Source organism: Cavia porcellus, unplaced genomic scaffold (assembly GCF_034190915.1).
Source record: "Cavia porcellus strain 051 isolate PalLab524CR breed Dunkin Hartley unplaced genomic scaffold, mCavPor4.1 scaffold_13, whole genome shotgun sequence".
Classification (NCBI taxonomy): domain Eukaryota; kingdom Metazoa; phylum Chordata; class Mammalia; order Rodentia; family Caviidae; genus Cavia; species Cavia porcellus.
Genome location: NW_026947496.1, coordinates 56,202,768 through 56,228,951, shown reverse-complemented (window position 1 = coordinate 56,228,951; position 26,184 = coordinate 56,202,768). Strand labels below are relative to the sequence as shown.

The following is a 26,184-nucleotide window of genomic DNA, read 5'->3' as shown; positions in this document are numbered from 1 at the left end:
GGATAATTCTAAACACAGTGGACTATGAAAACAATTTTGAACCTGTCCGTTAGCTCACTCCAGGGCATTGTGTGCACGACCTGTTTTTGAAGACACTGAGCTTGAAAATAATGGACAGGCCCCGGTGTGGAGGATTTGGCAGTCCCTACGACGTCTGGAGCAGGGACAGAGTTGGGATTTGGGGGAATGATTTGCGTCAAGGGGTGGGCCGAGAAGTGGTTAGAAAGAGGTTGGGAGAATAAAACAGATTTGATCACAAAAGGCCCCATCAGTTATATGGGGTTGAGCATTTGAATTAGGTAGAGTAATGAGTAGCCAAAGCGTGGCTTCACTCAAAGGAAGTGACACAAAGAAATTGGTTGGTTGACAGATTGATTTTGTGGTACTGAGGATTAACCCAGGGCCTTCATACTGAGCTACATCCTAGCCATTTTTAAAATCTTGTTGTTGAGAAAAGATCTCATTAAATCCAGGCTGGGCTTGAATTTAACATCATCCTGCTTGAGCACCCAAAGTGGTGGGTTAACATGTATGTACCATTGTACTTGGCTATCAAGAGGTTTATAATATGTTTAGTTTTTAGCTAAAACCAGAATTTAAAAGCAGGAAAGCAAATAAAAAAGTTTTATAATATGAAATAATAGCTTAGTTATGTGATATGTACCCATTAAAATGATGAATGTTATCTGTCACCTACACCATTTTAAATGATGCCATTAATGTATAAATGCATAGGTGAGTGGGGGTAGCTGTCATTTCCAGTTTGATGAACCCAAGGAATGTGCTCACATATTTGTGTTTCTCCTGTTATCTCTATGGAATTCCTAAGAAGCTGTAGCCTCATGTGAGGTTGGGGCATTTTTATTTTTGCTCGTTACCAATTAAGATCCTAGGCTTCATGTCATTATGTTGGTCTGATCTTACCTGGCAGCGAGGAGCTGGCATTCTCCAGCCTTGGGTGAGAGAGCAAGCCAGGACTCAGTAGCTAGGTGTTTGACCCATGAAACAATGAAATAGCACCAGATGCTCTCCCACTTATAGATATCATGTGTCCCACTTAGCACAGGAGTCCTTGACTTATCTTTGTAATTATTTTTCATTCTCTACTCACCCATTGTTATCAGAAACAACTTCAGTAAACTGATTCACTTCAATTCTTAGATGTCTTAGAATTTTCTGCAGCCAAAAAAGCCTGAACTACGAAGACCTCATCTCTTCTTCCAGGTTAACCACATCAAAGCCCAACGTTGCAAAATGCTAGAATGGAGAGGTGTGTCTGTGGTTGGTGATTGCTGAGAAATCTATTATGTTAGTGCCAATGAGGAGGGTGGTTGGTTTCTACACCTCACCAGGAATGAAGTGACATGCCCAGCCTCACTGGGAATACATTACTTCCTTGAGCTTATCCAAGAGTATGTCTCAGGTTCTTTTCTTTTTCCTTTAAAAGGGTGATTCAAGTACAAACCAGACCTGACTCCATAGCTTTCATAAGTGTTCTCAGTTTATTCAACAAGAACTGCTTGCATCTTGCTACCAGAGGAAAAGTTAATCCCACGTGGATATATTTGCCATAAGGATTTTTTTTTTAAAATCTGTCCTGATTAGCAGAAATAGTATAATGAAATCTAAACCTAGTGTACATTGTTGCTGGGAAAATCTGGCAGGTTGCTGAATATACATTAGAAAGCCGAGATGAGCAGCAATGTAAATGCAGTGTTAGTACTGGAAGCAGAGCATAGTTCAAATGATATGTGTTTCCCAAGGAATTCCTGTTAGATACTGGGTTGACTTATAAAATAGCCCAAACTAGGGGCTTTGACTTAAGGTTTGTCATCATAGGATGCTGTGTATAATGTTGTTCATAAAATCACATTGTTCATTCGTTAGTTCTCATAGAGCTGAAGAATTTGCAGCCAGTTTGGTGCTTCAGACTTTTCACTTAAGCCCTTAGTAAGAGTACTTCCTTTTCAGGTACCCTTGGGATGAAAACAATCCCTTTTATTTTTCTTTTACTAAAGCCAGAAAAACAAAATAAACCCCTTGTCATGTTAGTTCACTTTGATAAATAGCTCTAACTTAGAATGTGTTAGGATAGAAGCTAATAAAAAATAAAGATTAGGCTTCTAATAGAAAAATCTAGCTGTCAAGATTGAGCTTGACCTGGTGTTCTTTGATTTTGTGCTTTCTGTGTTTTATTATCACCAGCTTCCACCATCTTAATCTAAATTCTGGTGTTTGTCCTTGGCCCTGTTCCTCTCCTTTTTGCTGGACTTTTGTGTTCTTTTAGAATAATTACTTATGTACAGTGTAGTATTTTGTAAAACAAACCAAAGCCAAAATCCCATTCCTTATGTCCTTCTTCCACTCTATCCAAGTAATATGAAGTGGTTAGATCAAAGGAAACACAGATTTCTTTTCATTTGATATACTGAAATCAATTCATAGGGAACTCAAGCTTGCTCATAAAAGGTGGTCCAGTGAGGCCCTTCAGGTTCCTCTGTTGAGATAATCATGCAGCCTGAACATATGAACTACTAAAATTGTGTCCATATTTTGAACATTTTTTCTCAATTGGAGGGAGTATTGCACACAAATCAAGGGCAAGAGAGTTGCCCTAGCCTCAGTACAGTAAAAAGCTGTGATGCTTTTTAGATGTATGACCTTGGATAACTATCTTAATCCCTGTGGGTCCCCAGTTTTTACCCTGTGGAATGGGTACTTATTTCTAATAGTTATCATGTAGCTGAAATGGTACAATATAACATACTTGGTGCCTTGTATATTCTCAGTAGGTAGAAGCTGATGTGTAGCTCTGTGCTCCTACATGGAGGTGTCCATGTAGAAACCCACCGAGGTGCCTTGAGACTAGTGGCTCAGTGAGGCTGCTGGGAGAGGTAAGCAGCTCAGAGGTACTTGATGGCCATGGGTAAATGCCCAGTGGTTCCATCCACAGCACTGGGATGCCAGGTAGGAGTGCATTTTGGGTATAGCTGATGTAACAAAGCACCCCCAGTATTGCTGACCTTTCTCCTGAAATTGTTGATGGGATCCAAGTGGCAGGTAGAGATGCATCTTTGTCATATGGGGATAGATGTTGGGAAAAATACTTCATAGGCATTTTAGGCTGTGATTTTCATTTGTTCTGATGATTCATATGCTAGGGAGAGATTGCATGTGTGTGTGTGTGTGTGTGTGTGTGTGTGTGACAGACAGACAGACAGACAGACATGCCAGGAGTGGAGAAGGGGGAGAGAAGGATGAGAATGTTTTCCCAACCTCTTGCATTTGAAGTGAGCAGTTAAACCACATTCAGAATCATCCCTTTCCCTGTTCAGACTATGGTCTGGGGGTACTGTTTAAAGAAGAAAATGCTATATTTTCAGTCAGTTTTTAAATGACTGTATCTTTATATATTTATGCAGGGTAAGTATTAAAATAGATCTTATGGCATTATGGGGAAGAATTTACCATAATGTTATAGATTTTGAAGTTTTGAGGAAACATCTTCAGTTTTCTTTTCAAATGATTTGGTTTGGAAACAACATATGCTCCTGCCATTTGATTCATAAATTCATCTGCTAATCACTAGAAATTTAATCCACACATTTGGAAAGAATTTAGTACAGTGCTATTTGGAATGAAGTTCCTGAACAAGCTGGAAGGGTTTTTATGAGCATGTTGGCGCCTTTTCATTTAAGGAAAGAGTTGAATAGTGAGCTTCTTTCTCAGAAAATGATAGCCCTGAGGTTTAATTCAGACATCTGAAGGGCCTGGGGGAGGCCGGAGATTAGAATCTATTAAGATTTGTGGGACGGATGTGAGCTTTTCTGATGCAAATCAGAACAAAACCAAAATACCTGTTTCAAAAACAGATTATTAGATATTGACTAGCTTAATGATGCGCTGTGTAGGTGAGGATGTGAGAACACACTTTGTTTAATGAGTTATTAGTACAAGCTCGGTGGAAGGCAATTCAGCAGTATTTATCAGTTGTACGTATTTGACCCGAGAGTTTCAGTTGCTAGGGATTTCTTTGCCCAAGGTATATACTACAAGCAAAGATATTTCAAAACCAGGTAGGAGTGTATTACCGTAGCACTGTTTCTAATAGTAATAATTGGCCACTTCGTTCATTATCTAAATGCAAGGATACTTTTCATCCACTTCAAAAAGTAGGGGAGGGGGAGGGTAACTCAGTCTAGTCCCAGCACCACTGAAGGGAGGGAAGGAAGGAAGGAAAGAAAGAGGAAAGGAAAAAATCAGGCAGGAAGGAAGATAGGAAAAAAAAGAGGGAAACAGAAGTAGGGCAAAAGTGTAATCAATAATAGAAGATCACCAAGATTTGTAGCATTAAGTGGCAGGGGCAAAGGTATAAGAGTAGGATTGTCATAACCCCGTTTATGTATAGGAAAAAAGGAAGATACGGGCTGGGGATTTAGCTCAGCAGCATAAGCACCTGCCTTGCAAGCAGGCGGTCGTGAGTTCAATCCCCGGTACCAATAAAAAGAAAAAAGAAAAAAAAAAAGTGTAAAAAAAAAAAAAAAGGAAGATACATGCTTAGGAGGGTGATGCATTTAAGTATTCCGTAAACAGATGCTTTACAGCACAAGAAGGACACTGGGCTGGGAATGGCAGGCTCTTAACAGTTTCTGATTTTTGCTATGGTTTAAAATATTTTAACATATGTATGTGTTAATTTTATATTAAAACAGAAATTAGACAAAACAAACAGCTTTTACACCCTTGCAACTTTTGACAAGCTAGGGTCAGTGACTGTTTTAAGAGTGCAAGCTTTACTATCATGCCCAACTTCATGCCTAGCATTCATGCCTGTGTTTTTTTAACCCAAAGGACAACCAAGATGGATCATCCAGCGAAGGAATCTTTGTATCCAAAATAGTTGACAGTGGGCCTGCAGCCAAGGAAGGAGGCCTGCACATTCATGACAGGATTATTGAGGTATGTGAACACTGGCCAGTGTCTTTTCATAGGCTGGATGCCATCCCATCTTCGTCTGGCTCACAGCACAGTGTTTGCGTGGGGCGGGAGTCCTCAGCTGGTGGATGGTTGGGTAGTTGGTGCACTTCTCTGATCATGTGGGACCAGATTGAGTGTTGATTGCCTTGGTGTTAAGTTTTTGTTAAATATAGAGAAGCTGGATTATGAGTGGCATGTTCACGATTTGGCTCCTTTCATGCAGACTTGTGTCTGTTTTGTATGCTTCAGTTATAGCTTTGTGCAAAAACCATTGGAGGGTTATATGTTAGTTAAAACCAGATGAGCAATCCCTGTTGTACAAATTGTGACTGTTCATGTTGGTTACCAGGGCATAACTGTCGGCTTTGGAGTCATTCTAATGTCCTTAGAGCTCAGAGCACACAATTATTTCTGCACATGCATTGTTCTCTTTTTATATACTTGTCCTCTTAGCTCTTTGCTTGTTCTCATTTATGTGACTTGATCGCCCAGATATGTGCACATAAAGGTTGATGGTAGAAATCACTCACACATCCTCACTGGTGTTTTCATTTTCATTGCTTTGTTCACCATTTTATATCTTTGCAGAACAGGCTGATGCATTTATGCTGGGGAAGTTGGTTGCTCAGCCTCACTTTATGGCAGTTTGCAATGAGGTTGCTTAGTGTTCTGAGCTGTTTTGAGTTGCTGAAGGAAAGAATTATTTGTTGTCTCTGGGTATGGGCTTTTGTTGTCAAGTTTGTTTTACAGAACTAGCATTTTTCTGATGTTTTAGGCATTCTGGTTTCTTTTCTAATGAGTATATCCATGGACCAAATTTGTTTTGTCTCCTATTAGATAATAAGTAAATATGAGACTCCAAAATGAGATCTGGATCGCATAAGAAACTCACCAGTCGGCCATTACTGTAATGTAGTGCATTAAATAGGAAACTAGAGAAAACAGCATGGACACCAGTGCATGTTTGTGGTTCTGGACACATTGTGTAGTGTCTGAATGCTTTCCTGAGTGTTTTCATGGCCCATTTCAAAACTTTGGACTGAGTGGGAGCTTGACCATGAACGAAGCCATAAGTGAAGTTCATAGGACCCTCTGGCAGATGGCCACATATTTGTACAGGGAAAGGCACATTAAGAAGACAGAGAACAAAGTCTGAATTTTCCAGGCTCATCTAAAAGAATTCTGCAGTGTAGTTCAGTATGTTTTAGGCTAATATATATCCTCAGGGAAATACTCAGTTAAATCTCCCAAAAAACACAAAGTAGAAGAGTTAAGGGACAAGGCTCATTGCCGAGAGAAAGGGGGTGTGGTCACATAATAGAAGGGTACTTGATTTTGTCTTACAGGCAGTTTTAATGTTGTTACATCCTCTTTGACCTTTAGAAGAGCCCTTAAACTTGGAGATCTTTTTGCCTCATGCTTTAGAGTCATTTTCTGTACTTCCTAGGTTGGGAGAATGAATTTTCCCAAGCTCACATGCATTACTTACTGTCATTTTTTGAAAGTGAATACATTTTCTGAGACTATTGTTCAAAAAGATAAGTACAGCCTCTGTTGCCAAGGGTTTGGGGAACAGCCAGTTTCTCTAAGTAATGGAATTTCATTGCTCTTATGTTTTGCAAATGAGAAATCTACAGCTGGGCAGGATTTTCTCTTGGCAGAGGATGATCTGTATTTGAAATGTTCAGTACGGTTTCTGGTAAGTCACATTCTCCCTTTGGACACTATGTAAAGTATTAATCATGTCCCCGTGTTGAGATGGAAAGAAGGATGATCACAATAGAGAAACGATATATGTATAATTGCAATTGACACACCGTGCCCTTCTCTGTCGTATTGTAATCTCTTTTGACATGATACGGTGATTCCCGTGACTGAAACTATGTTCTCTGGTTCACCTCGTCTGTGTCAGTTTATTAACAAGAGGCATGAGTTTGATAGTGTGTGTGTGTGTGTGTGTGTGTGTGTGTGTGTGTTTCCTCACTGAGAGTGAGAAGCTTTCTGGTTTTTCACCAGTTACTTCCCTTTTCAGGAGAGAGAGCAAACTACCTTTCACAAGAACTTTATTTCTTGCCAAGTGTGGAAAGACAGATGAAGTTTTATCCATGTTGCAAAGTTACTGTGCTTTAACTAGTATCTGTTTTCTGAAGCTAGAATTATGGTCTTTAACCATATCAGAGGTAGAACTACTCCCCCAACCTACTTTGTAATAAATCTTTTGAAATGCCACCAATGTAATGAAATTAAATTCGCAAGTTTTAAATTCACAAGTTTTATGTACACAGATATAATATATATGCATATAATGCTGACACACATATACACATGGAATTGTAAAACAACATATACTAATGTAATAGAAAAAAACAAGGTAACTTACAATAAAGTATACATATCAGTGTATAGGTACTTGAACACAGTGACTTAAGACATGGTGATGCTGTGAGATGCCAGTGGCTCTGTGCCGGTATGCTATGACGCACCAGTAGCCAACAACCGAGTGTTCTGCCTGTCTTCTCCACATGTCTGTTGAGGAAACCCAGCTGGCCTGTCCTGAAGTAGTTGCTGGAAATGATGAGCTTCTCTAGTTCAATGCCTCCTCAGCCCAGCTAGCTGCAGGAGCCCAGGCTCATCACTGATGTCTTGTGTCCCTCCCTGCCCTGGGTCTAGGTGGGCAAATGGTCATCATACTTCCTACTTCATGTCTGAGTTGTAGCAAATCCCCACTTTGTGTTTGACTGATATGTTTGTATCTTCATCACCTCCACAGCCTGTGAGCTACTCTGGCCCTTTTTACCACATCTGACCCCACGTTGGATTGTTCCTATTTAGGAAGTCAGGTTTAGTTTCCCCCATTATCTTTTGTATTCATTTGAATCCATAATTATCCGTGGTTTTAGTTTTTCTACCTCCTAGTCTACTTTCTCAGCTGTCATTTGAAGACAACACAAGGCTTCTTTACTGATTACCACTAGGATTCTTACAGGAACCACAATGCTTCTGTTCTTTCCTACAGTTCGAGACCTGTGAAAGAATCTTTCCAGCCCCCAGTGTAGGTTAGCCGGTAGAAGCAGGTTTCTTTACCAGTATAACCCCTTCCTCTGTGGATACTAGCTTAATCCACCCTACACCAGTCAAATTCCACCCTACTCTACTATAAGTTATTTCAGAGGGAGAAAGAGTTGAGAAATTCCATAAAGTTAATATTACCATCTAAAGTCCCTTAGGACTTTTAGCCTTAGGTTTTATGGGGAGTATACTACTTCTGAATAAGCCCAGGCGACTTTAGATTACCTGTTCCTTCAGTCTATTGCCATGTGGATTACTTGGCCTGTCCTCTGAACACTTCGTTTGGCAACATGCTTATACTAAAAGGAGCCCAGGAAAACCAAGATCCATAAAGAGAACAAGAAATTCACTCTGAGGCCTATGCTATTCAGTACATTATTTCTCCCTCCATCTACTTTTTTGTTTGGCACATTCTGCCTGTTGTTAGATACCCACATGATACAATTCCATTGATATCTTTGCCCAAAGATTGGCTGATGCTGTCCACATCTGTATTTTTTGTCAGGTTATAAGCTTTGCAAGTTGAAGGACTGAGATCATTCTTGTTTTGGCCATCTCTAATCTTTGCTTAGATATTATTGGTGAATTGAAAATTATCATTTAAAAATTTTAAGCTATTTCCATTGAAATTTGGATTTGATAGTGGAAAAAAATTCTACAAGTAATTCTTAAAATTATACTTTTTATTATAGGAGTAAAGCTTGATACTTTTTGTGCAGGAAATTTATTGACAAACAAATATATATATAATCTATTTTTGGTAATGTTAAAAATCAACAGCATGAAGCTATATTGCTTTTCCTTACTAACTGAGCCCCACTGACCATATTAAACATAGTATGAAGAATTTGGTGAAACTTATCCATTTAAGAAGTAAAATATACTAATGTTAATTTGAAATCTTTTAACTGTTGTTAGTTCTCCAGATATTCTGTTGTGATGAAAAATACTTGGTGTAATGCTAGCTGATTTGAAAAGATTTGTTGTTAGTTGCAAAGCAGGCAGGTTTCAGATGCCAGCTGTTAGTAATGAGCTCCACCTCTCCATTTCCTGAGGCAGAGACAAGAGTTTCATCTCATGCACCAATTTTAATTGGTTGACAAGTACATAACCCAAAATTATAAGTCAAAGAATCCTGTGACCTTGCCTGGGCTCATTGGTGACCATTTAATGACGTTTGCCACGGGCACAAGTGAGGCAAGGAGTGACATACTTATTACATATTTATTTTCTCTGGATGGTCCTGCTTATGCTCAGAACTGCTACACTGTCATTTGTAAGTAATGTCAGCATACTTGGTAATAAGCCAGCCCATCCTTTTGGTCTTCAAATGTGAAATAAAGTAATAGCATCCTGCTTTTTCTGCTACTCTTCTATTTCTCCACTTGTATTGCTTTTACTTTATCCCATAGCTTACACTGCCATGGAGGACTCTTAACAGAATTGTGTGATGTTTCTCTAGAATGAACTTCATCTCCTGTGTATTAGGAGGGACATGTGGAAGTAGAAATCAGGAGACAGAAGTTTAAGTCATCACCCAGATACTTAGTCTATATGTTGAGCCTTGATTTCTTTAACTATAGAATGGGAAGAATGTTTACTGTCTACCTTTTCTACTGGTCATGCTGTCCAGGTGAATCTAGGAAATAACAGAGGATGTCAAAGGAATGTCAAAGGAATTTGCTATGAAGTGCGGATGTGGAAAATTGTTATTTCAAGTTAAAATTGGCCTGGGATATAAAACTTCAGTATCAAAAATAGATATAGAAGTTAGCAAAAAATATTTCGGTCTAGAATATAGTGCTACTATTGGATTTTTCAAAAAACCTTAAATTATTTCAGAGAGATGTACTTTCTAAAAATTATTATTATGACCAGTTAAAACTAAATATTCCCTCTTTACAACTGACTTTTAAGAAAATATTTTGTGTTAATTTCTTTCTATTGACTAAGCATACCTCTTAGTAATTATCTGTAGACTTTGTTGTTTATATTGTTATTTTTTATTATTATTTTGGTATTGAAACCAAACTTTCAAATGGAAAGCTTTGTAGCATACATCTCAAACCAGTTAAACACAAAAGTGAGTTGAAAATAGACCATATGGTATGATGGCATTTGTTTATTTTAAGGCATTTATATGTATTAGTCTCTGCCTAGGAAGAATAGTCTGTGTTAACAAACATTTCATTCTTGTTGCTCTTACTTTGGATAGTGGGATTACAGAATACTTTAAATATTTAAAATCACATTTCAGTTATGTTGGAATTTTTTTTTGAAGTGAGTTTTTTTCTATAATCTAGAAAGCAGCAAAGGTGAAAAATTTGGTGAGCTAGGAGGTTTTTAAAACTTTTAAATATCACAAAGCTGGCTGCAGCTTGTAGTTTTCCTTTTTAAAAAAATTATTCAACATGAAGCTGAGGAAGTGGTGCACTGGTAGAACGCTTGCCTTGCATATATGTGTGAGGGTTTGGGTTCCATCTTCAACACAACACACACAGAGAGAGAGAGAGAGAGAGAGAGAGAGAGAGAGAGAGAGAGAGAATTCTCATTTGTAGATGCTCACAACATATGCACCAACTGTGACAGGGCACGGACCCTGTGATCAGGTGCTTCTCTCTGGCAAAGCATCGCCCGTCCTGTGCCTATTCATTTGAACTCAGTTCTAGTTGACAAGGAGTTCTCGCTCCACAGAAGCTTCACCTCTAGCCCTCATAGTCATCTCTTAAAATGATTTAATTAGATCAAAAAGCATTTTAAAATCAAGAATAAATCAGAAATGACTGATGTCCTCATTAAGTTTTTCGAATGAAGATTAGGTCAAAAAATTAAATCTTGCTTTATTTCCTGAGGACTACAAAAAAGCGTAACAAACCTTGGCAACAATATGGACAAAATACCTTTTATATTTGGTCATCGTCCTTACACATGGTGTTGTGATGCTGTAAGTATGGTGGGGGGGGAGTTGAGAACACTAATTCATCAGATAAAAAAGAACTGGATGCATTTTTACTGAATTTTAAGGGTGTGTTTGGGATGGTCTGATATAAATAATAAACTTTTTTGAGAGGGTGGAACTCTTCAAAGTAGTAAAAGGTATTTTTCCTATTTTGTTTTATTAGTGCATAATGGTTATATGGATTAACTGGTTTCATTTTGGCAGATTTTTACATGTATACTACATACTTTACTCATTTCCTCCATAGGTTGGAAAGTTAAAACTTATCACAGTGCTTATATAAAGGGATGTGTGTGAGGGGTTGACAGTGGGACTTGCAGTTAGACTCATAGGGAAATAGTAGGTGCAAACTCTGATTTGCAGTTTTGTTGAGCTCCCTGGCTGCTTTAAGCACTTTCCCTGGTAGAGGAGCCCTAGCTTCCGAGCACTGATGATTTGTTCCCTTGAGCCTCACAGTAGAGGGCAACGGCCTTGATGTCAGTCTGTCTCGCCCCGTCTGCCACAGTGCGGGTTGACTTTCATCCTGTGTGTATTTTGATAGTCACTGAAACCGCCTATAGCCAGGCCCCACCCCCTTTCTCTGAAGCTCCCAGGATCTCTTTGGTTCTTTCATTGCTTTGTTTTTTCTTGCTGATCCAAGTGGGTCACTTAACAGTGCTCAAGGATCAGGAGAACCAAAAGCCTTAAAAGGTTTGGTTTCATAGCAACTTCCTCATTCCTCAAGAGAAAAACTCTAGTAAATGAAAGAAAAAAACTAAATATGTTTATATTTTCTACTTTAATATTTGGAGGAGTTCTGAGGCAGAAATAAGTCACTGCTAACAATCACTAGTCAACGTTTTGTTCTTTTCATAGAATGATGTTTGCTAGGAATTACATGCTTCCAGACAAATTGGTTTGAGAATTCATTGGTCAGCTATATCAATACCTGAATCCAAAAGCAGGCCCTCTATTGGTTTGAAAATACTGCTTAGTGAGACTAATCAGCATCACTCCCAAATGTAGCTTGCTGTCCTCATGATTGGCCAGTTCTTAGGGTAGCAGTGAAAGAGGATGCTGGGTAGTGTATGTTCCTGTTTTGGGTGTGCATTGGGCTCTCCCTGATAGGAGGCAGGTCAGGATCCTTACTTAGAGAACTCATCTGTGGGCTCTGGTTCTGGGAATTTTACATGTGACATCCATGCAGAGGTAATTGACACTAGACTAGCTAGAAGGACACTTAGCATATACAGTGAGCTCCCTGGGCTCTGGAGTCAGACCAGGAGCTGAAATCTAGTTTTACTCTTTGTTAGCCAAGCTTAGCCAAGCTGCTTCTTATCTTTGAACATTGTTGTCGTCATTTTCTTTTCCTGTAAAATATGGGTAATGTTACATATATCATAGACTTTCTTTTTATAGATTTTCTATAGTGAAGAAAATATTGAGTGTGCCCAAATACTGTAAATTTGGCCCAGAATAAATGCTCACCAGGATGATTAGTTTTGTGTTGCTTTCTGTTGGTCTTTAGAGGCTGACTGGTGAGGTCTTCCAGCAAGCCAGTGCTTGGATGACGGCTATATGGCGCAGTTTCATAAACCTGAAATTACAGTTGTGAATAGACCATTTTAATTTGTCTTAGACTTCTTTTTGAAATAGTGAGCCTCTGAATCTGGATTGAGTAAGAACTGCCACTTCCTAAGACCCTATAAATCAAGATAATTGATCAATCAGGAGTAATTTTTAATTTACAACTTTGTGTGAACATGATAATTCATTGCATGTGTGCTGATTTAAGTGTTCTAAAAATAAAATAAAACAATTACGCATTCAATATCAGCTATTGTAAAAGTGCCAGAACAGATTAGGATTTTTCTTTTTTTACATCAATTCATGAGTAGTTGGGATTTTCTTAAAATTTTGAAACATTTGTATGCCTTTAACAAAATCTTTCATCAAGATTGCAGGTTACTTCTAATTTCTTTTCAGGGAAACATTTTCATATCTTAACAATAATGTAATGCACCAATGCAGAAAAATTGAAAAATACAATAAAAATGAAAATAGAACCCTTACTGGTATTAAGGATTATCTTGACAGAAAACTTTTATCAATGTGATCATTGAAAAATGGATTTAATGGCTTATATGCTGGAATCTGATGGAGCATGGAAATTGCATGTGGAACACATAATATTTCCATTACTTGTTTGAAACCAGCTTAAATGAAATGGGAGAAGTTTGAGTAAAACAGGATTAAGTAAGATTTTGTTGCAGCGTTGTTATTAGATTTCTGGTGTTGTGTCATTCTTTGAAATATCTGAGTCTGTGTGCTTATAAGAACCTTGCGTGATATGATATTAACATGATGGGGACTTGGAAAAGAATTGTTTGTGATAAAGGGAATGTAGAAAAGAAGGAACTGAGCAAAAAAGTCATATTTTTATTGAAATCTTGAAACATCTTAATGCTTTCAATCTAGCAAAATCTTAATTTCCTTTGGTTATTAACAGGTAAATTTGATAAGTAAAAAAAATATACTTTTCCTTTGACTTTTAAAGGACTAGTGATAATGGTGACAAAGTTCTTGAAGTTTTAATGTCACCATTCAAATGATTAACTGGTACCTAAGGACTTTCTCCTCTTAGCAGAGAGACAGATGATCAAATGGAGGATAGAAATTAAATGCTAAGTTTGGTGGAATTATTTTCAGCAAAAGATTACCTTATCCTTAGTATTTGCATTTTAATCAAGTTCCAAACTACATTTTATTTATTTGCCAGTCCTCTAAATTTGCTGTGTTTTGAAAAATAATGTGTTTTTGTTTGCTGGGGGTCAAAGAGCTTATAGAAAAAAGACGTACATATGTGACTCTACAGAAGAATATATATGAATATATAAGTGGACTTGCGAAGAAATATGCATGCTTATATACATAAGCACTTCTTTATTTTCACATTAGCAATCTGGGAGATTTTTACCTTCATTTTATATGAGTCACATGGGAAACTCAAGACACATTGAATGAAGTTTTAGGCTGTTTCTCATATAATCTGTATTTAATAAACATTGTTTATACTGTGTAAAAAATCAAAGGAAATTCTTTTGACCGGGTGGTATTATGTAACATAATGGCAAGAAAATCTGTTTTGATAGTGGAATTTAACCATTTGTAAAGCCACTCATAGTAAGTTTAGGTTCATTTGCTTACATTAATGAACTCAGAGATACAGTGCAGAACATCTCCCCTACCATATTTACTAAATTTTGTATAACATACAGGAATTGATCTTAATTGAAAGAAGAAGAAGATAAGAAAATAAGTTGCTGCTTCTCTTAAAATATTTTTTCTCTCCTTTATTTAAATTTGAAAGTTAAATCCATCCCAAGTATTCACTGTTTTTTGCTACAATTATAATACTAAAGACATTCAATAATATAAGTTGTGACCTTTGTTAGAGTGGATCCAAGTTCTAAGTGATCTTTTAGAACTTAATAGCTCTTAAAATAATACATTTTTAGTGCATGGTTCCCCCACCAGCACCACCACCAGTTCCAGGAATTGAAGTCACAGCCTTGCACTTGCCAAGCAGATGCTTATGCCACTAAGCTAAATCCCTGGTCTAGTACATGTTTGTATTACAGAATAATGATGTTTGTATTGAGAAATTGGTACATGCATATAACTTATCTTGCTCATCTTGCTTCCTTTTATGCTGAATCAGCTGGTTTCGATCTTGGTTAGCATGGTACATGTAAGAAATATAAGCCCAAAGCATGTAAAAATAACATCACAGAGAGCTGGAAGTATAGGTCAGAGACTTTGACAACACCTCCTTGCTTGGCATGTGTGAAGCTGTGGTGTTCATCGTCAGCATTAGGAGAAAAAGAAAAAAGAAAATCATATTTTTTACTAAGAGAACTCACCACTAAGCTGCTTATGATTGCCCAACAGAGAAGCTTTGGCTTTTTGCTGTACCATAGGGCAAGGGAGAAAAATCCAGTCTCATCCAAGGAAGGTCATGTAGTGATAGATGGTGAACTAATCTGTTAGTGTTTTTCACTGATAGACAAATCTAAGCAAGCATTTCCAGGACTGAAGTCAGTTATATATCACCTGCTCACTTTTTGGCACATATGTACGACCTGTTTTGCTAAGTGCTCAACATTTTTCTTTAGGCAGCATTCTTTTGCTTATCTTAAAAGGAAATGAATGTTGTGACTGTAGCTGGAAAGCTATTTTAACATGTCATAAATAGAAGAGAACAGTTAAAATAAATAAAAGAAAAACATGGTTAGTTGATTTAAGATAGAATCTTTGATTGTGCCAAGAAAATGATTCCTGAGCCTTTGCTTTCTTTTTGTTTGAAAGTAAAATTATCCTTTGAGATTAGAGGTCTGGACAGTGACTGGGAGTAGCTCTTAGGGGCCTTGGGGTCCCATTTTGTGTTTCATCTGGGTTATCTTTTGAGTGTGTTCATGCTGTGCAGATGCATGAAGATACACACTTACGATGTATTCACATTTTGTAAACTGGTAAAGCTTATTTTAAAAAGTGCTGTGTGATCATTTGGCCTCATCTCAAATCTGTCTGCTAGATGTAAGTAGGCGGGCTGGATAGACAGTGCAATGACTTGCTTATTGGAACAGCATCCTTAGCAAAGCTGAGAGCCACCTAAATAGTGGCGATACTTCCCAACTTGTAAGTGTTGCTCCTGTGGACCAGTCTAAATGATTTTGTGTAGCAGCTTTGGTTTGGTGAGGGAGGAAGCAGGATGCTTTAAAAATTGGAACCCAATGCCAAGAGAACAAATTTCATTATTGTTAAAGAATTTCAGAGGCAGCAAGGTAAATATAGGTGTCCTAGGTCAGAAATTGTAGAATTCCTCTTTCATGAACAGTTTTATTGTCATGGTTTTTAAAAACTATACCATCTTTGTCATTCCAGTTGTAGGTATTTAGTATATGTATATTTTTTAATCCAAGCAGCCCAAACTCTTCATCATGTAGCTAGACTGCTCTTCAAAGGAGTATTTTAAAAACTTTTTTGGTGCTAATCTACAGCAATAAATATGTTTTATATATGACCCAGTGTGGCACTGCAAATGTAATAGGCGTCTTATATGTGTATAAAAATGGGAAAATTGTTTTACAAGGCATTTATCCTTACTACATGAAATGCAGTCTGATATTTATATTTTATTCTTTTTGTTTGAATGCTTTTTGTCACCCACTGAGTTGATATTATGGCTCACTAAAGGGCAGTGACCCAGCATTTGGAAACATTCTTCTTTGCAAAGCAGACCTATAACTTAGAGGTTGCCAGCAGATGTCTTTTCCTGATAGTCTATCCTGGAGTCTGCCAGATCTACTGATAGTAATGCTGACTCATGGCTTGTTGCTGAAAGGACAGAGTAAGATTTAATATAGTGTATCTGATGCTGTTTGCAAAAGTAAGCTCCTGTGCTTGTCATCATCTTTCTAGCCATAACTTTCTTGCTTGATACAAAGTTATGGGCTCTGCATACCACTCATGATGGATGGCATTAGCCAGTGGACTCTTGCATCATAATGGCCTAATCACAGAGGGACCCACATCCAGCCACTGGAAACCTAAGTTGTTTCTGAATATGCAGTTTTGGTATGCAGGATAATGTCTTTTTCCATGGAGGAGATTTGAGCCAGCCTGATGGTTTGTATGGATGCTTTGTGTAGCCTTTGTTATGATTGCTTTCCAAGTACTGCTGGGAATTTCAGAAGTCACACCCATACAGGCTTTTGAATCTATGTCTCTTGCACCCTGTGGTGAGATGGCCTTGTGGCATTTGTGGGGAGGTGGGGAAGGACCAAAGAGAGCTCTAATTCAGTGTAAGCTCCTGAGAGCAGGGACACACAGATGAGGCGCTATACTTCTGTATTCCCAGTACCTAGCATCATGTCTGGTGCAGAGTATCTGATCACTAAATATCTGTTGCCTGACTCAGATAGATTTTTCAGTCACATGACAGCTTCTAAGGGTAAAAAGGCAAGCAGGCAGGCTAACATTAGAAGCATTCAAGGCAGGTGACAGTATGTCATGGGGCCTGGCAAACATTTGATACTTTGACAACACCTCCTGTAGACGGGGAATCTGCCAGCTGTCCATACAAGAATAGTAGCAGGTTAAAATAGATATCTCTCCCAGTGCCAGGAGGAATTTGGGAACAGAAAATTCCTTTATTTGGAAGCATGGGAAAGAATGGGCTTGCCAGAGAGAAACTGTAAGGAAACCCTAATTTTGCTTTCAAAATAAAAAGATAATAAATATAATGGCATCATAACAAAATCAGAAATTTAATTTTTTGGTATACCACAGCAGGTTTTAGGAACTAAACTTTAGAAAAGTAAAAGATTTCTGATGTGTTCATGAATTCCAATATTTATCTTCTAAGTAAACATTTTTCTTAGTCCTTTTTAGCAATGAGATGTAAAAAACTGAGGTATTTGTGATTAACTTCCTTTCTGTGAGACAGAGTATGAGTTTCCTTTAGTGTGCGTGCTTCTTGCTGGGGAAGCTATGGTCTTTGCCACCATATTTGGAAAATATTTAACATTGGTCCCCTTTGTCCTCTCCTTCATTATTGTCCTGGGCCTTATCTCTCTGTCAGAGGCAGTATGAAAAACATGGAAACAATAGCAACTCCTTGCGGAAGGATGCCTTTGGCCACTTATGTCTTGAGAATGCCATTTTCACTTCCGTGGAAGCTTAGCGTGATTGCTGTGGAATTTTCATGCATGTCAAGGAAATAACTTCTTAGCTATGTTTGCTTAATTAAGCTGAACCCTTAGTGAAGTGTGATAAACCACAGCAGAACCTTCTGAGGGTTTTTTCTGAGGGGAATGCAAATGAGAACATTAATAGCGAAGGCCTTGGAAAAAGTCTTCATGGCTTTTTGCAACCAGACTATGACCAAGGAAGGATTCAGTAAGTGGGATAATGTTTAAAACCTGTTACTGTAAACAGATTTTTTTTTTGCTTTTTATTGCCATTGATTTATCAAAAATATTTGTGACTTGTATTTTTGTTGAACTAGTGACAAAAGAGAAATTGACAATAAATGTCTTTGTACAATGAATATTAACTTTTACAAGATGTGAATATTAATATAAATGAAAAGATCAAATTAGGACTATCTTAATAGACATTTCCTAAGTGTTTTCTAATAACATTTGTTAACATAAACTTTAAAACTTGAATTCTTAAGCTTTAAAATGGGAAAACCAGTGTAGGCCAGTAATCGGTCTTCATTATTCTTTTAACTGCTTCAACGAAGAGAAAACTAAAAATGTTTAGACCTAACAGGGCCTCTGCCTTTGTAGTTTATGCACCAGCCAACTTGAAGCTGAAATGTTATCTCTCAAAAGTAGAGGAAGCCTGTAACACATTAAAATAACTTATTTTGAAACAGAAGCAACAAAAAAAGTATTTGTGGCTTGAAAATCTCAAATGGGAATGCAAAAAGCACTGCAATCTCTTTGTCCTTTTTGGTGTGGGCAAAATTTTTTTCAAATGAACTTTTAATACTGTAAATGATATTTCAGTGAAAGAAACTAAAAGGACAGTAGCTGTCTGCACAATCAGTTGCTTTTGTTAACACATAAGTTTTGAGTGCATTCCATATAGCATTTCACTTATCTAGAGATTCTAACAAGAATGAAGATATTCACAATAGGAAGCAGTGGTATTTGATATAATAGCTTTTGTAATTGCTTTAGAGGGACTGCCATGGAATGCCATTTTTCTAAAAACATTATTCTGGTAACACTAGAATTAAAATAAAAGAATAAGCCTAGAGGAATCTAGCTAAATAACTGTTTCAGGTGACTACAGAACAAACTACAGGGCTTTATTAATAACAAATGTCCCCTTTTTTCTAAATTTTACACACAACACATATGTATTTACACACTCCCACACAATTAAGTGGAACATCTGACTAGAAAATAAAAGTTGATAACTTGTGCTGGAAATGTAGTCATTTTCCTTGTTGGGGACAATGTGTTTTTAGCTCTCGAGTTCAACTGCAAAGTGAAAGCAGTCTGCCTTTGATTATCCTGTTTGCTGGGTGGAAGCGATTCTTCTGGCCCCATTTCTCTTTTCTTTCTTTCCTCTTCTCCCAAACATCTCCTCTATGGCACCTGAAGTTCAGTAGCCCTCAAGGAAGAGGCTGCTATTACAAGGTGTCAGACTCCACTCCAGGGGAGCATGGCAGTGGAACCAAATTGTAAGTGGACTGCCTTTCTTTATTTTTTTCTCCCCTCTTTTACCACATCAGACAGAGGGAATGTCCTGACCTTGTCAGAAAGAGAAAAGGACTCCAATGACATTGGAAGTGAAAGCATAACATTATTTGTTGGTGGTTTAATGTTACAGACCACCTGTGAGACAGAACTAAAATTAGATCTTTTAGATTTAAGCAAGCTGAAATGCTGCTTCGATTTAATTTAGAGAGAACCAAATGTGATTGTGCACACATTTCTACATGCCCCTGGCTTCTGGAGAGTGGCAGGTAGGTACTGTTTCATGACTTCAGGATGGCCTGTGTGTTCAATAAACTCTCTGTGGGATTCTCGTAACTAGAGCCTGTGTGGGCCCATTTACTCTACCTTAAGTTAAGATATTCACTATGATGAGCTCACTACCTGGGGCAGAGATTCTGGTATCAGAGGGATACAGCTGGGAAGCTACGCTGTCCTATTGCACTTGTGGTGTTTCCTTGCTTCTTATTAAGTTTTTAGTCGTGGAGGTACATGGGTGAGGAGAGAGAAGTTTCTACTGCAGAATGTGCTTTGTAAGAGTGTTACTTGACACACATACAGGGGAGACAGGGAGAGAATGCTGCGTATCACAGTGGGCTGGTTTAATGTGTCCAGGTGAGGTAACACATATGTCCCCAAGTAAAACAGTCTGAAAATCAAGGCTGATAATATTGACTCCTACTCTAAAGGTTTTTAGCTACTCTGCTTCATATGATCACTGTTATGTAGTTCAGGAAAATGCTTATGTAGGAAGAACTTACTTCCATCAAATCCTACTTCAGTAATAATACTAAACACCAGGACTAGCCTTATGTGGAGTGGATGTGGGCAAGCCACCTGCACTGAGTTTGCTCTCAGCTCTGATACTATTAGCTCTGGACCTTTATTTTCTCAGAAAAATGTGAATCAGTCTTATGTCAGAATAAGTTTACTTAATTAAAAATTATAGAAGTTTTAGAAGAGTTTTAGAACACATCAAATAACCAATGATATTATTATTATTACTAATGATTTCCATTTGTCAAGAACTTCCTGTAACTTGTGAGTCATGCATTAGGCAGAGTGTTTAGTCATCTCAATGTGTTATTTCTTGTTTCCCCACCATACTGTAAGAGCAAGCAGACTTGTTTTATAAGTGACACCACTGAGACTTGATTAAGTGCCTCATGTCGGACAATGACCCACTGAGGATGATGGGATCCAAAAACTACATCTGGCTGTTTATATGTTGCTTTATGTCACACATCCATGTAGCCAGAAATCATGCCATCAGATATGGTAGCCTTGTTGAGTGAAAAGCATATTGCCAAATTCTCTTACTCCCCTGTGTTTGCATACATGAGCAATAATCATCATAAAAAATGCCAGACTGGGCATGGCAGTGCTCCAAAGTCCTAATCTTGGGGAGGTTGAGTCAGAAGGATCATTTGAGTCTAGGAATTTGAGGCTACCCTGGGTCCACAGTGAGACTCCTGTCTCAAAAAAACAAACAAAAAGCACTCCAAGACTCGTATAATTAATGGTATGTAAAATAGAAATTTAGTTTATTTACATTTTTTGTTGTTGAGCCAGTGTCCCACTATGTAGTTCAGGTTGTCCTTGAACTCACTCTATAGCCCAGGATGGCCCTGAACTCATGGCAGTCCTCCTGCCTCAGCCTTCTGAGTGCTGGGATTAGAGGCATGTGCAGCATGCTCTACTTCAAATTGTTTTTAAAAGTTAGTTTAGAGTAAGAATTTGTATATAGCAAGTTGCCAGCAGTGGTCTAACTTGGAAGGTAGAAAGTAGATTCTGAGATTGTTTTATAATATATATGTCTTCTATTAAAAAAAAAAAAAAAAAAAAAAACTTCTATTGAAGGTGCCATCCCCAAAGTTGTAATGTCACGTGGTGCTGCCACAGTCACTGAAACAATAGAAATTTTGAAATGAGGAAAACACATCTCTGCCTACCTTCTCTTTTCCTTCTCCCAAGCCCTAAGGTCTTCTTATGCCCTGGCATGTTCTCTCTATTCTATACCAGCATCCTTTAAAGTAAAAGCTAGGTATACACATATGGGATGTCAGCTGCTGTCTTTCCTTTTTGACCATCGTCTTTACTCTTAGGCAGTCTTACTGTTCTCATTTGACAACATGCTTTCTTTAACAGCGTGACATGGCCATTCCTTAACCAGAGGCAAATATGGCTCATTGGTTTCAGTAAATGCACATCACTGTATCATGTGGATATGACCTAGCTCATTCAGTGAAATATCTACTGATAGATCCTTCAGTTATCTTGCATTTTTAGGCCCACCAACAGTACTGTACCTACTTCCTGAGCTCTGTACCTACTTCCTGAGCTCCAGGGACTTGAACTCCAAGTTCAGAACACTGAAGTTGAATGCATTATATATATTCATATAATTTTTTTAAAAAGTTATTTTCCACAATGAGCAAATATGTCTTTATAATCAGAAACATTTAAATACAATGTCAGTAGTTTGATAAGTACACATTCTCATACACAAACAGGCATACACATATTCAGAGTTGGCTATTAAAAGGTGAATCTCTTTGAGTCATACTTATTCAGACACTAATATAGCACTGTTGACTGTCCATTAGTATTAGGAAAAATGATCATGAAATGTGTAACATGTTTGTTTTAAAATGTTGGGAAAATGCAAAAACCATTATTCTTTGCCTGCTCAGCTAAGAGACACACATCATGCATGCAAGTACACGCACACACACACACACACACACACACACACAATCTCTCTATGAAGAATCCAGAAGGAATGTTGCTTATATGTTTGCACAGATCAGTTCTCCTATGTGGGGTTGTGTTTGAACTTTGGATATTCATACTTGGGTAAACCTCAAACATCAAAATTCATCTTCCTTCCCTCTAAAAAGCCGCACGTTACTGAAGTAAAACCTGTCACTCATTGCTTCAGGTGTGTTATGTCAAAGTGGTCGACGGGCTGCTGGAAAGTCAGCTGTATTATATTCCAGAGTTAATTTGAGGTAAATTTTACCCTTTTAAATCAAGATGCAATTCAGACCACCTTGGAAAAATACCAGTGATAAGCAAAACACAGTCAGTTGTAGAGGATAAGCCAGCTACAGTTGTCCAGAAAGGTATAGGAAGAGGTCGGGTGCATTTTTCGTGGGCAGGCGTAAGTCAGGATTAAATAAAAGCCCTATTTTGAATCTTAGACTGAGTGTGAATTAATCGCCTCAGGTAAAGTGGCCACAAAGGAGGCCCGCTGTTGCTAATGTAAGTAGACCCTTTGGCTAGTGTCCAGCTCAGCCATTTTATTCCCCTCTGTAGGGAATAGCATGTGGTGACATCATAAGGTCATTTGGACAGTGCTGAGTAAAGCGGTCGGCAAACAGGAATGGGAAGTCCTCGGACTTGTAAGAGGAAGAACAAAAGTGCTCACTTGTTTGCCTCTCTTCCTGAGCTGGCATAGCTGGACTAGCTGGACAAGCCCCTGGTAGGACTTGAAAGAAGACTGCTTTGTCTCTCAATGCAGAGATTCTTTGTGGCGAGAGAGTTCTTCATCTTCTTACCAAAAATTGTGCTGCCTTAAGTCCCTCATCCCATCTAACACATGTGTGCACAGTCATGGCGTCTTAGTTACTTTATGCTCGTCGCTGAGACAGAATACCTGATGCCCAAGTTGGGAAAGGAAAGGTTTATTTCTTACAGTTTTTGGAGGGTTCAGTCCATACTCAGTTGGCTCCCAGGCAGGCGGGCATGGCTGGGCCGCCTTTCATGGTGGCTGCAAACAGCAAACAGGAACCAGCAAAGAGCAAAACACACCTTCTTCCTGCCATTACATCACATCCTGGCTCCACCCCTTTGTGGGTGGAGCACTGACACCATCAATCCAAGCACTAGACAATGAACCAATCACAAATACACAATGCAAACAGTGCCGATCCGGAGAGAGAAAATGGCGGCGTGCTAGGGGATCGAGCGAAGAATCTCTCCAGAGAATTCAAACTCAAAGCTAAAAAAAAAAAAAAAAAAAAGACAGCATGGAGAGGACCAGACAAATCCATAGCGATTCTTATCAACCAAGACAGTACAGCTGGAGGATTTAAAGTCGTGCTGAGACCGGAGGCTGCAAATCCCGCGCCCTTAAATCAACGAACAGACTCGTGGACCCAACACGAAAAGCTGAGTTGCTTTTGGGGACTGCGGAAACTGAGACCCAGATCGAGACTCCAGGCGGCAGCCAGTTCTACACCGCTGCACCAGAGCAGATGTACAGAGCTCTGGCGTTTCGAATCTAAACGGTGCACAGAAATCTGACCAGTCAGCGCTGAGCCGCGAGGTGGGGAAAAGTGGACGGCTTGGTGTGTGGCGGTCCCGGAGCGGGGACTTGCACCGGACTCTGGTGAGTATAGAAAACCCCGCGGCGGCTGGGTTTGGCCAGAGAACAGCTGGCCCGCCACCACGGGGAAATCAATAACACAGAATCTGGTGCAGACATATTAGCCTGGTGGCAGAAATCGCAGCTTGGTGACATCACCAGGACCCCCTGTAGGGAGGGCTGGTGGAAGACATCTTGAGTCCTGGCAGAGTCTGATTGCTTGCTGGCTTCAGCTCCGCACGGAGAACTTAGTGGGAGCCATCTTGTTTTTGGGCAGATCTGCTTTTCTAGAGCTCCTATCACAGAGAGGTTTGGAAGAGAACGGCTGGGACCTGGGCAGAATCCTGTGCCATTACCCAGCTGCTTCTGATTCAGGGAGAACTGGCAGGAGCTGTTGGGGCTAGATCAGGCCTCTGCTTGGGGCCCAATGGGCGGATGCAGAATGGTCACAACTTAGTGACAACCAGAAAGTACAGCCTAATTTATGAACTAACTGACACAGAGGCTAGAGACTAGACTGTACCGCCCCTGCATCCCAGCCTACCCCAGATAACAGCAAATTGGGGAGGACAGCAAAAACTCAAGCCGACACGCTTCTGAAAGGCCCTAAGCAATTCGGAGAGGGCCAGAGAACTCCAGGACAGTCTGAAAGAAACCAGAAACATGACAAAGGATAAAAATAAAAAAAAATCTCCAGCTGTTCAACAGGAGAAATTAAACCCAAGAGAACTAAACACTGAAGAGAACAAGCACAGTAACCATCCATTGCTCGACTCAGCATCAGCCGAAATTAAAAAGTATTTACATGATCTCATAGAGGAATTTAAAGATGTACTCCTGATCCAAGTGAGGCAAGATATAAAGAGATTAATTAAAGAAATGACAAGCCCTGCCCAAGAGAACACAGATGGAAGAACTGAGGAAATCAGAAAAGAAAGAGAAGCATCTGAAGAATTTAAGCATAACTTAGAATACATGAAACAGATCCAAAGAGAAAATCAGGAAATTAAAAACTCCATTGAATATTGGCAAAATGCCTTGACAGAAACTAAAGACAACCTTCTGAAACTTGAAGAGAGATTTAGGGCTTATGAACGTGAAAGAAAAAGCCTCTTAAAAATAACAAGGAACCAGAAAGAAGCAATTCTAAAACTGGAAGATGATAAAAAGATGCATAACCTAAGAATAAAGAATGTGAGTGAGGAAGCAGGAACATCCAAAAATGAAATACAAAAAATATTCACAGAGATATTAAAGCAAAATTTCCCATGTATAGCAAAAAGAAATGATATCCAGATAAAAGAAGCATACAGAACGCCAGCTACCTACAACCAAAACAGATCTACGCCTAGGCATATAATAATCGAGATCCCAGAAATCCACCAAAAAAACAGAATATTAAAAGCAGCCAGAGAAAAGATGCAGGTTACCTATAACGGGAAATCTATCAAAATAACGGCAGACTTATCAACACAAACTCTTAAGTCAAGAAGGGAGTGGGGAGAAATATTCCAAGTCCTGAAGGAAAAAAATATGCAACCTAAGTTCATATATCCATCAAAACTCTCCCTAAAAATTAATGAAGAAATAAGATACTTTCAAGACAAGGAGGAACTGTGGGAGTTCGTGGCCACCAATCCAACCCTACAGAGAGCGCTGAAGGACATTACAGAGAAAGAGAGGAAGAAATATCAGGATTACAGCTACAGTGGCAGAGAGGCCTCAGTGTACGGGGCAGACCATGGAATGAGGGAATAAGGTGGACAAATTATAGCAGAAAAGTGGAGTAGCAGACATGAGGCAGAGACGGTAAGCTAGTCTTTGGTAGAGACAGCTCTGAAACTATATTTAAAAAAAAAAAAAAAGCAGAGGTCATTGCTAATGGTGTATAACGGTTTAAAAGACACAGTAGTCCTAGTGCCATATTTAGATTGAATTAAATTTGTTCTGGTCTGTCCACTCATATCAGATTTGAGGACACAGACCTCTAGAACCAAAAATAGCAGGTTATACCATGGTAACCATCCTTACTTTCCTATTGACTTAAGCTGAAATCCTGTATTACTTACATTGTCTTACTATGACTGATCTTAATTGTATCTGAATCATAAGACTATTGGTTGGCCTTGACTGATCCTATTTGAAATCCGTATGCGTGTTAGAATCAACCCTAAAAGTAGAGGAAACTACTCTGAGCATGACAGGATGTAAAGGATATCCATACTGGTATGAATCAGTAACAGCTCTCAAATACTACAATGCAGTCAAAGATAAGTTTTTATAAAAATAGGTGATAGTATATTTAACTATAATAAGCCAGTGTTGTCGACAAATCTATTGAAAATAACAAGAGAAAACATAGTAGCTACGGAAGATCATTTATATTATAGTTTTGTAAGTCTTATCCATTGCATGTTTATCTAGGAAATTGTTTCGCTGTCTTGTTATGAATTGGTTTTCCCTATAATACAGAGAGGATAGGAACAAATACTCTGAGGAAGAGACCTGAAAAACCCGAGGCTTATTTTGTAGCATTA

The 26,184-nt window shown here is 38.6% G+C and overlaps 1 protein-coding gene across 2 annotated transcripts in view; it reads left to right on the top strand.

Moving 5' to 3' along the window:
• Pdzrn3 (PDZ domain containing ring finger 3) overlaps window positions 1–26,184 on the top strand; it is a 234,201-nt gene that overhangs the window by 18,680 nt on the left and 189,337 nt on the right. For both annotated transcript variants that reach the window (XM_005008578.4, XM_063260254.1), the window contains exon 3: window positions 4,852–4,959. In XM_005008578.4, the coding sequence (XP_005008635.2) occupies window positions 4,852–4,959 (108 nt within the window). The remainder of the gene's footprint in view (window positions 1–4,851; window positions 4,960–26,184) is intronic.